This window comes from Ranitomeya imitator, chromosome 4 (genome assembly GCF_032444005.1).
Source record: "Ranitomeya imitator isolate aRanImi1 chromosome 4, aRanImi1.pri, whole genome shotgun sequence".
NCBI classification, from domain to species: Eukaryota; Metazoa; Chordata; class Amphibia; order Anura; family Dendrobatidae; genus Ranitomeya; species Ranitomeya imitator.
The window spans coordinates 523,910,277-523,922,588 of NC_091285.1; the positions used below are offsets into that span (position 1 = coordinate 523,910,277).

Genomic DNA, 12,312 nt, shown 5'->3' on the forward strand with positions numbered 1-12,312 from the left:
TCCTGGCTAGCGATATCGTCCAGTGTGACAGGCAGCAGCGATCAGGCCCCTGCTGTGCTGTCGCTGGTCAGGGAAGAAAGTCCAGAACTTTGTTTCGTCGCTGGACTCCCCGCAGACATCGCTGAATCGGTGTGTGTGACACCGATTCAGCGATGTCTTTGCTGGTAACCAGGGTAAACATCGGGTTACTAAGCGCAGGGCCGCGCTTAGTAACCCGATGTTTACCCTGGTTACCATCGTTAAAGTAAAAAAACCAAACGCTACATACTTACCTACCGCTGTCTGTCCCCGGCGCTGTGCTTCTCTGCTCTGGCTGTGAGCACAGCGGCCGGAAAGCAGAGCGGTGACGTCACCGCTCTGCTTTCCGGCTGCCCGGCGCTCACAGCCAGAGCAGAGAAGCAGAGCACAGCGCTGGAGGACAGACAGCGGTAGGTAAGTATGTAGCGTTTGTTTTTTTTACTTTAACGATCGTAACCAGGGTAAACATCGGGTTACTAAGCGCGGCCCTGCGCTTAGTAACCTGATGTTTACCCTGGTTACCGGGGACCTCGGGATCGTTGGTCGCTGGAGAGCTGTCTGTGTGACAGCTCTCCAGCGACCAAACAGCGACGCTGCAGCGATCCGGATCGTTGTCGGTATCGCTGCAGCGTCGCTTAGTGTGACGGTACCTTTAGAGAAGCCCCGAGTAGCAAGGTTAGATTGCATCAATAAAAAGCCTGCACTTTTGCACTGAGGAGAGACTTCCGTCAGGCCACTCTGCCATAAAGGCCCACAGTGATCTTGGGGTTTTTCTTTACCGCTCTCATCAAGGCTCTACTCCCACAATTGCTCAGTTTGGCTGGACGGCCAGGTCTGGGAAGACTTCTGGTGGTCCCAAACCTCTTCTCGCAAAACATTCTACATTTCTTTTTTTTTCAGTCAAGATGGGGTGCAGAGTGTACATTAAGGAGAAAAAAAATTAACTATTTTGAATTTACCAAATGGCTGCAATGAAATAAAGAGTGAAAAATTTAAAGGGGTCTGAATACTTTCCGTATATACTGTATATACAGTTGTGCTCAAAAGTTTATATACCCTGGCAGAATTTTTGCTTTCTTGGCATTTTTTCAGAGAATATGAATGATAACACCAAGACTTTTTCTCCACTCATGGTTAGTGGTTGGGTGAAGCCATTTATTGCCAAACTACCATGTTTTCTCTTTTTAAATCATAATGACAACTCAAAACATCCAAATGACCCTGATCAAAAGTTCACATATCCTGGTGATTTTAGTGTTATAACATGCACAAAAGTTGACAAATGCATTTGAATGGCTACTAAAGGTAACATCCTCACCTGTGACCTGTTTGTTTGTAATCAGTGTGTGTGTATAAAAGCTGAGTGAGTTTCTGGGATCCAGACAGACTCTTGCATCTTTCATCCAGCCACTGATGTTTCTGGATTGTGAGTCATGGGGAAAGCAAAAGAATTGTCAACGGATCTACAGGAAAAGGTTGCTGAACTGTATAAAACAGGAAAGGGATACAAAATGATATCCAAGGCATTGATAATACCAGTCAGCAGCGTTCAAACTGTGATTAACAAATAGGAAATCAGGGGCTCTGTAAAAACAAAACCATGGTCAAGTAGACCAACAAAAATGTTGTCCACAACTGCCAGGAAAAGTGTTCGGGATGCAAAGAAAAACCTAGAAATAACATCAGCTGAAATACAGGACTCTCTGAAAACTAGCGGTGTGGATGTTTCAAGATGCACAATAAAGAGGCACTTGAAGAAAAATGGCCTGCATGGTCAAGTCGCCAGAAGAAAGCCATTACTGCACAAATGCCCCAAAGTATGGCACCTACAATATGCAAAGCAGCATGGAGACAAGCCTCAAAACTTCGGGAACAAGGTAATTTGGAGTGATGAGACCAAAATTGAACTTTTTGGCCACAACCATAAACAAAGCAAGCAAAAATTCTGCCAGGTATGTAAACTTTTGAGCACAACAGTGTATTTACATATACATATATTAGATTATAAAATGTGTAAAGGTTGTTCTACAGATAATGCCCTATACTTAGTTCCGACTTTCTAAAACTTTTCCAGGATGATTATATGCTCTAAGACATTGTAAATGGTTCCTTTGTAGGTTGAAAGATTAATTCAGGAGAAAGGCTGGGAATTCATGTGGAATGAGAGGCTGGGCTATATCCTCACTTGTCCTTCTAATCTAGGCACAGGTCTGCGTGCCGGAGTACACATTAATCTACCTCTACTGAGTAAGGTGTGTTGGGTTTACACTACTTCCAAAGTAAAAGAGGATTTTTGGATGACAGATCGGTGGGAGTCATTCAGGCTGACCAAGACGATTTTAGAATCAATAGGATCTTCATTCTCAGTTTCCATAATGTAGTGGTAAGGTGAGAAACCACTTGTTCTTTTTTTAGGATACTCGCTTCTCCAAGATTCTAGAGAATCTTCGTCTCCAAAAAAGAGGAACAGGAGGAGTGGATACAGCAGCTGTTGGAAGCACTTTCGATATCTCAAATCTAGACCGTTTGGGAAAATCTGAGGTAAAGTTCAGCAGCTTTAGATTGTGTAATTGCTGACATATTCCAAATTAAATTCCAATACCATTAAAATGACATCCTCTAAGGAACGGGAAGTTTCTGTTAATCCTAGATCTGAGTACTACGGAGTGACGGTAAAGAATGATCTTTACCGCAAAAGACCTGAAACATAAGGCCATCCAGCAGTTTAATCCTGCACATATTTGTAGTGTCACCTTCGGGTCACAATGAGCTTTGTTCAGAAAGCTGATTTGTGAGCCAAAAGTATCTCTCCAGCCTACTTACTCTTACTAACTGGAGCCATTATTTAATCCCTATGTAATCCCTGCAGGTGGAACTAGTGCAGCTTCTCATTGATGGAGTGAACTATCTGATTGACTGTGAGAAGAGACTAGAGAAAGGACAAGACATCCGTATTCCTGCTCCCGTGGTTCAGTTCAAGCATTAATCCAAAGCTCTTGTAAAGCAAGCTATGTGGCCTACAGTATCTGTATGCACCATTATTAATAAAGCACTAGTAACTGGTACCTAGTGCGTTCATACATTGCTATCCTCTCACGCTGCTGCAGCAGAACATGCAGGCTACATGTGCGGCGGCCCTATCATGTTGTGAATGTTGATGCTTATGAACAGCATATTGTCATCAGCTAAATAAAGCTCATTGCTGTCCTATACATTCGTTACATTCGTTTTTGGTACTGTTCACATTTATGTTTAGGATTACATTATGGTTTCCATTTAAGCAATATCATGAGTAAATAGTAGAGATTTCAATTTTTAAGACCCTGGTCCAGCATCCAGGTCAATAGTCCATGGTCTCCAAACAAGAGGCCAGAGTGATTGCAGACTTATCATTTTGGATCGGACAACCGATTTAAGTGTTGTGCTTTCTCACATTACAATGTGAGCATTGCCACGTCACCCTATACCGCTGCTATCTGGCCCTATTGCGCTTATTTGTCCCCTCAGCTTTCTCTCAAGTATACATTCTTTACATTAATTTTCCACTTGTCAGGATGCAAGTTTGAGCATAGTCTTAGATCAATCAGAAAATCTATTGCTGTGAACGGAAGTCATGACACTAATGTGAAATGTTATTATTTATGCTCACATGTCATAGATGCAAATATAAGAAACCTAACCCAACCTCAGATACATAATTCCATGTGCTGACAGAATAGGCTGGAATCAATTCATTAATTTCAAAATGCAGAAAATGTAGGTCAGATAGCAAAAAAATTGAAATTTTAAAAACCTTAGATAATGCAGATCTTTTTGGAAAAGGTTTAATTATAACGTTATAAGTTAATCATTCAATATTGGATAGAAATCTCTTCTCAGGGTATATGATCACACAGAGTTTTTTTTACATGGATTTTACTAACTGAACAATTCACATCTAAAACCGCTTCAAAAAGATACATGGATTTAGGTATGATTTTGTAAGAGTATGTGGTTTTGGTGCTGCTTCGTGTGCTTTTTTTATTTGCTTTTTCAGTGCAGGTTTTGATACATTTTTAATTATAACATTGAGTGTACCAACACGGTTCGATTTTTGGCAAAAATAGCATAAAAACTGTGATAAAAACCGGGCATGAAAAGAATTTGTGGCTTTTTAAACACATTAAAAAATGCCCCCCAAAAAAGCTACATAAGCACTATCAAAAACTCCATGTCATATCTTTATTCTGTAAAAACAAGTCCTGCAGCAGCTAACATGTACAATATAAGGAAGAAGTAAGGATTAGTGATAAGCGAGTATACTCAGCTCGGGTTTTCCAGAGCTTGCGGGGGTGGTCTCCGAGTATTTGTGAGTGCTTGGAGATTTAGTTTTTGTCGACGCAGCTGCATGATTTACGGCTGCTAGCCAGCCTGAATACATGTGGGGATTCCCTAGCAACCAGGCAACCCGCACATGTACTCAGACTGGCTAGCAGCCATATATCATGCAGCTGCGTTGACAAAAACTAAATCTCCGAGCAGTCACAAATACTCGGAGACCACCCTAGCGTGCTCAGGAAAACCCGAGCAACGAGTATACTCGCTCACCACTAGTAAGGATGGATTCATACCTCATGGTGGTCTCTGTTCAGTTTTCCGTTGGCAGCCTCTGTCTGAATATCCGAAATAAAGCATTCATATGTACGCCTGGAAGAGCCATTGACTCCAAAGAGGCAATGGAGTGCAAAATGTGAAACTTTGGACACTGATTTCCTTTCTGGGAGTCACAATCTTTTTAGACGGAAGCAACAGCAAATTCTGCACGTTTCATCCTTGTATGACCTAAATATACTATGAAATCGCTGTCAAAATATCATCTATAAAAGAGTAAGGCAAGCATCTTGCAAATTGTCCTTGGAAGCCACCATATTTTAATTTGTGCACAATTTGGGATGTTGCTATTTTATTATATTCTGTATACGAGTTTCTAGCTTTTTCATATTTTGCTAAACCTGTGTGCAATTCCCGTGACACGATAAATGCTGCACTAAAAATATAAGCAATTCACTGATTGTGAAGCGTTTCTTCTCAAAACCTCCTTTCCGTTTCTTTCCATTTGTTGTATGAGTGGCATTCCTTCATTGTCCGTCTTTCCCTGAGAACCTTGGCGCTAGATCCTCCACCAGGAGCCCAAACAAAAAGAATTGTTTCCAAATGCATTTGTTCCCGTTGATACAACAAATGTGTATATGCATTTCAGTCACACAAATTTTAGCTCACTGCTGCACTAATTTCTTGAGACAGGACATCATCTACGGTACTTGGTAAATGTGTTATTGTGGATTAATGACCCCTGTGACCTGGAAGGGACAAGCCATCTGTGCCAGAGCAGGATTTTTAATAAGGGTCTGTTTCTCAAGGATTTAGCAAAGGGCATCTATATGTTGCGTGTGTCCTCTTTGAAAAGTGACAATTACAGAAATAGGAATGTGGGCTGCATCATGCTAGCTTCAAACATGTGTTTTGCTTTCTTAGAATTTTTTTCCTGCAGTTTTCGATACATTTAACAAAATGATGATTGCACTTTCTGATGTAAAAATGGAGCAAATTATGGCACAAGCCATATGTATGTCACCCCCAGGGCCGTATTTAGAGTTTCTGCTGCCCTAGGCACTTTTAGCGCTGCCTCCCCCTCTGGTGAGTATGACACTATCGGCAGTGACTTTGGGAAGAATCACTGATGTGAAAGTTGCCGTTTGCAGCAGATCAGGCAGTTTTTCTGCATCTGCCACGTAACGGATCACTTACGGCAACACTGCGTTTGGTTTCATTCATTCCTTATGGGATTTGCGGTACTTGATGTGATCTGGGAAATGCGGTGCCATACCTCCCAACTTTTGAAGGGAAAAAGGTCTAAAGGTTGCGGCGCACTATGTGCGCCGCGTCAAATTTTAGGCCACGCCTCTGACCACACCCATTTCACAACTAATCACACCCATATCCAAGTCCCAACCACACCCATTTAGCACTGCTGATCACACTGTTTCATATACATTAAAACAAAAAAAAAATATGGCCACGCAGTGCTTCATACTGTACAATGGCTATGCAGTGCTCCACATACTGTATAATGGCCCTACATGATGTTCCATACTGTATAATGGCCACACAGTGCTCCATACTGTATAATGGCCACGTCTGTCCTGTGTCCTTGTGTGTACCACATTGAGAATGGAGAAAAGAAAGAAGACCAAAGAACTGTCTGAGGACTTGAGAAACCAAATTGTGAGGAAGCATGAGCAATCTCAAGGCTACAAGTCCATCTCCAAAGACCTGAATGTTCCTGTGTCTACCATGCGCAGTGTCATCAAGAAGTTTAAAGCCCATGGCACTGTGGCTAACCTCCCTAGATGTGGATGGAAAAGAAAAATTGACAAGAGATTTCAACGCAAGATTGTGCGGATGTTGGATAAAGAACCTCGACTAACATCCAAACAAGTTCTAGCTGCCCTGCAGTCCGAGGGTACAACAGTGTCAACCCGTACTATCCGTCGGCGTCTGAATGAAAAGGGACTGTATGGTAGGAGACCCAGGAAGACCCCACTTCTTACCCCGAGACATAAAAAAGCCAGGCTGGAGTTTGCCAAAACTTACCTAAAAAAGCCTAAAACGTTTTGGAAGAATGTTCTCTGGTCAGATGAGACAAAAGTAGATCTTTTTGGGCAAAGGCATCAACATGGAGTTTACAGGAGAAAAAAAAGAGGCATTCAAAGAGAAGAACACGGTCCCTACAGTCAAACATGGCGGAAGTTCCCTGATGTTTTGGGGGTGCTTTGCTGCCTCTGGCACTGGACTGCTTGACCGTGTGCATGGCATTATGAAGTCTGAAGACTACCAACAAATTTTGCAGCAGAATGTAGGGCCCAGTGTGAGAAAGCTGGGTCTCCCTCAAAGGTCATGGGTCTTCCAGCAGGACAATGACCCAAAACACACTTCAAAAAGCACTAGAAAATGGTTTGAGAGGAAGCACTGGAGACTTCTAAGGTGGCCAGCAATGAGTCCAGACCTGAATCCCATAGGACACCTGCGGAGAGATCTAAAAATGGCAGTTTGGAGAAGGCACCCTTCAAATATCAGGGACCTGGAGCAGTTTGCCAAAGAAGAATGGTCTAAAATTCCAGCAGAGCATTGGAAGCAACTCATTGATGGTTACCGGAAGCGGTTGGTCGCAGTTATTTTGGCTAAAGGTTGTGCAACCAAGTATTAGGCTGAGGGTGCCAATACTTTTGTCTGGCCCAATTTTGGAGTTTTGTGTGAAATGATCAATGTTTTGCTTTTTGCTTCATTCTCTTTTGTGTTTCTTCATTTAAGACAAATTAAATGAAGATAATAATACCAAAGAATTTGTGTTTGCATTCATTTTCAGGAAGAAACTGAGTATTATCTGACAGAATTGCAGGGGTGTCAATACTTTTGACCATGACTGTACTGAGCCCGAGTGACGGGCGAGACACCACATGTACTGAGCCCGAGTGATGGGCGAGACACCACATGTACTGAGCCCGAGTGACGGGCGAGACACCCCATGTACTGAGCCCGGGTGACACTGTAATATGTAAGTAACATCAGACTGTATTGTGGGGACCATTCACTTCTATGGGAGGGTGTTAAAGGGAACCTGTCACCCCCAAAATCGCGGGTGAGGTAAGCCCACCGGCATCAAGGGCTTATCTACAGCATTCTGGAATGCTGTAGATAAGCCCCCGATGTAACCTAAAAGATGAGAAAAAGACGTTATATTATACTCACCCAGGGGCGGTCCCGCTGTTGGTCCGGGTCTGGCGCCTCCCATCTTCATCAGATGACGTCCTCTTCTGGTCTTCACACCGCAGCTCCGGCGCAGGCGTACTTTGCCTGCCCTGTTGAGGGCAGAGCAAAGTACAGCATTGTGCAGGCGCCGGGCCTCTCTGACATTTCCCGGCACCTGCGCAATGCAGTACTTTACTCTGCCCTCAACAGGGCAGGCAAAGTACGCCTGCGCTGGAGCTGCGGCGTGAAGACCAGAAGAGGACGTCATCTGATGAAGATGGGAGGCGCCAGACCCGGACCAACAGCGGGACCGCCCCTGGGTGAGTATAATATAACGTCTTTTTCTCATGTTTTAGGATACATCAGGGGCTTATCTACAGCATTCCAGAATGCTGTAGATAAGCCCCTGATGCCGATGTGCCTACCTCACCCGCGATTTTGGCGGTGACAGGTTCCCTTTAAGGAGGAGGAGGAGGTGAGCTGTGACATCTCCTATTGTGACTGTTGGATCTGGTTGCCGGGGTCTACCTTCCTGTGGTTGTTACAAGTATCCTCCGCTCACCTTTCGGGGTGTTGCGCTCCTCGTCCACTTGTCTCAGGAGATTCGGTTGAACGCTCGGTCCGGCGCTGACATCCTGCAATATAATGGAAATGGCGGCTGAAGCTGCAGCACAAGGAGACACCGGAGAACGGCGGGGACAGAGCGCTCTGTAGCCGTGGACACGTGCAGTATAGCACGCGGCTGCCGGTCATGTGACGCCTGCACTCACTTTCACCACAGGAGCGGCGCTATAGGTCAGAATATCAGAGTAGAAGCCTCGCTGTCTGATCACCGGATATTTCCGCGGGAGGACGGCGCTGATCCGCGCGGGTGACACCGGCACAAGCGACTGCGGACGCGGGATCTCCCAGTGTGGACGGGACTCCGCGGAGGATGGGGGTCGTCTGCCGTTATCTGCTCCATCTGCGCCCAACAGAGAAGACAAACATGTCCGATAACTCTACAGGACCGTGACAGCTGCAGAACATCGCCCCCCCCTCCCTCCCTGCAGAGCTTCATCGCCCCCCCTCCCTCCCTCCCTGCAGAGCTTCATCGCCCCCCCTCCCTCCCTGCAGAGCTTCATCGCCCCCCCTCCCTCCCTGCAGAGCTTCATCATCGCCCCCCCTCCCTCCCTGCAGAGCTTCATCATCGCCCCCCCTCCCTCCCTGCAGAGCTTCATCATCGCCCCCCTCCCTCCCTGCAGAGCTTCATCATCGCCCCCCTCCCTCCCTGCAGAGCTTCATCATCGCCCCCCCTCCCTCCCTGCAGAGCTTCATCATCGCCCCCCCTCCCTCCCTGCAGAGCTTTATCATCGCCCCCCCTCCCTCCCTGCAGAGCTTCATCATCGCCCCCCCTCCCTCCCTGCAGAGCTTCATCATCGCCCCCCCTCCCTCCCTGCAGAGCTTCATCATCGCCCCCCCTCCCTCCCTGCAGAGCTTCATCGCCCCCCCCTCCCTCCCTCCCTGCAGAGCTTCATCATCGCCCCCCCTCCCTCCCTCCCTCCCTGCAGAGCTTCATCATCGCCCCCCCTCCCTCCCTGCAGAGCTTCATCATCGCCCTCCCTCCCTCCCTCCCTGCAGAGCTTCATCATCGCCCCCCCTCCCTCCCTGCAGAGCTTCATCGCCCCCCCCTCCCTCCCTCCCTGCAGAGCTTCATCATCGCCCCCCCTCCCTCCCTCCCTCCCTGCAGAGCTTCATCGCCCCCCCTCCCTGCAGAACATCGCCCCCATCCGTCCTCATACTCACCTCCTGTCACTCAGCTCAGCTGCCTGTCCCACACACTGCGCGCGCCGCAGCCGCCGACATCCCTCTGGCACTCTGTCCCGCCGCAGCGCCTTCTTCCTGACTGTTTGAGCGGTCATGTGATACTGCTCAATAAGGTCATGAATATGCGCATATTCATGACCTTAATGACCGGTACCATGTGACCGCTCACTCAGGACGCGCTACAGACGGTGAGAACAGGCATCGCTGGAGGCTGGAGCAGGAGGTGAGTATCGTCTCTCTTCATGGTGGGTGGGATGCGGAGGCGGGGAGGGGCGCGGGGAGGCAGGCGGGGGGGCGGGGTTTTGCGTCGGTCGCGTTTGTGACTTAAAAAAAAAATAAAAAAAAAATCCTTGCCCAGGTGCCGCCCCCCCGCAATGTCGCCGCCCTAGGCACGTGCCCTCGAGTGCCTAGTGGCAAATACGGCCCTGGTCACCCCTGAGAACTTGGGGTGAAAGGAAAACTTGTTGGAGCTTTTGGAATTCCTTTTACATACATTTGGGTGGACTTACAAGAGTTTGCTGGAAATGAAGACCTCTAAATATACCCCTGTTTGTCATAACCCTTGTTGGAGGGAATGTCTACATTTGGAGGGGTCTGGGAACTGGAAATAACAGGGTATGAAATATGTCTTCCAATTGTATGCAAGATAGTGTTTCTGTTCATTTGAGTATTTGAACTAAAAAGTTCAGCCTCAATAATTCTGAGTTTTTTAAGTATTTACAACTAACACTTTTAGAACTCAGGAAAATATCTTGAATCTCACCATCTCATCCACTGGGCTAATCGATTTTGTGGCATATGATGAAAGCCTTTGGAGACCCCATGGCCTTAGTTAAAGATATATTTAAGAAAAAAGGAGCGCACTCAGCTATCTTAAGTTGGTGCTGGCTATACTTGGGAAAACCCAACAACAAGTCCAATATAGTCCAATATATACTCCCTGCTGTGTGTGTGTATATATGTACAATTTTTGTCTCAACACATGTGAATAAATACATCACATTTTTGCAAAGATATACCATAAGAGTGCGGCTGATTTTTCTATATTGGACTTAGTTAAAGATAGATGGGAGGGAGAAGTGGGAAACATCTGTATGGAGGAGTAGGAAGATGTTCTCGAATTGATAGGGAAAATCTCGATTAACATGGCCCAGATATGGTCTCAATTATTTCTGGTGCACAGAGTTTACAGGACCCCCAAAGCACATTATGTAAGATGGGCCTTGCAGGAGATAATGCTTTCGGAGATGCAGGAAGGAAGGAGTGGACCTAATGCATATGTTTTGCTTGTGGGAAAATGGTGGACAATTAGTCAGAAAGTCTATGCCCTCCAAATTCCACTTAATTCTAAATATTGTATGTTATTGAGCTATGCATCAGGTAGGTCCATGTCCAATCCAGCTGGTCATAGCCATAATATTTTACCATGCCAAGAAATCCATAGCCAAACACTGTTTAGCAAATGATCCTCCCATGATAGACAAAATAATACCGTCTGAATAATTACAATACTGAAGGAAAAGAAGGTATATCTTACAATTTGAGCAATTTGAGTAACTGGATTAGATGGCATAGGGTGATTTCTGAGGAGTGTGTTGTTTGACTTTAATAAAAATTGAATTTTTTTGGATTGCAAGCCAGAAGGGGAGGGGGGAATTGTTGAATCTCAGGATGGTGGTGGTGGCGGTGGTGGTGGTGGGGGGAGTTCTTAGTTTAAAAATCTCTTCTTTATGGTAAAATGCAAAGATTTGTTTGTGAGGCATCTGTATGTGATGTTCTTTGATATTGTTTTTTTTAAGCATGCTGTTCACCTTGACAAATGGCTTCTATAAACGTTTCTTAATACACATTAGTTTTCCAAAAAGTGCGCAAGGGCTATGCGGAAGCCAGATACAGTTACTCTATTTTATTCTAGAAAGTGGTCTAAGGGATGTGCTAGATTTTTAAGTCTTATTCCTCTTAATAAATCTGGCACATTTTATGCCAGCAAGCTTTTTATTAAGGTCAGCATAAAGTACAATGGTTTAAAGGGAATCTGTCAGCAGGTTATTGCTATGGAATATGAGAGCTGCATGATGTAGGAGAAGAGAGCCTGATTCCGACTATGTACCACTTACTCGACCACTTGGTGCATCCCTGATTTCTCTGCTGTAGATGTAGCAATTGTCAGAATAATGAGCTGTGTATAACCCCATCAATACAGTGATTGGCAGCCAAACAGTTATAGGTTCTTGGTTACACAGATTAGCTGGACTGGATTGCACAGGACACCTAGTCATGTAGTGATAATCTCTCGCTGATAAAACTCTGATTGTATTGAAACTACAACACAAAGCCTAATAAGTGACACATGACTGGAATCAGGCCATTTGCCCCTGCATTATACTGCTCTCAGATGAAATAGCAAAAAAAAAAACTGCTTACAGATTCCATTTAATAATTGTCGACAAGTGTATTTAACCTCTTAATGACTGCCGATACACCTTTTAACGGCAGTCATTAAGGGTACTTATTCCTCAGTGCCGCTCTTAAATGGTGTTGAGGTATAAGAGAAAAGTGCCGCCGAGCGGCGACGATTTCCGTCCGTGTTAGCTGTACATGACAGGTAACACCCTGCAGTATTGGACTCGACCAGTTTTGTGACCGATCGGGGCCGATTAATCCTTTAAATACCGCTGTCAATCACGGTATTTAAGTTGC

General features: G+C 45.4%; 1 protein-coding gene across 5 annotated transcripts in view; it reads left to right on the forward strand.

The window, feature by feature from the left end:
* The window catches only part of CKMT1A (creatine kinase, mitochondrial 1A), a 66,875-nt gene extending 63,647 nt beyond the window's left edge, over window positions 1–3,228 (forward strand). For all 5 annotated transcript variants that reach the window (XM_069766137.1, XM_069766134.1, XM_069766136.1 and 2 more), the window contains exons 8-10: window positions 2,136–2,270; window positions 2,434–2,559; window positions 2,888–3,228. In XM_069766137.1, the coding sequence (XP_069622238.1) occupies window positions 2,136–2,270; window positions 2,434–2,559; window positions 2,888–3,004 (378 nt within the window). In that variant the 3' untranslated portion in view covers window positions 3,005–3,228. The remainder of the gene's footprint in view (window positions 1–2,135; window positions 2,271–2,433; window positions 2,560–2,887) is intronic.
* Window positions 3,229–12,312: the final 9,084 nt, after the last annotated feature.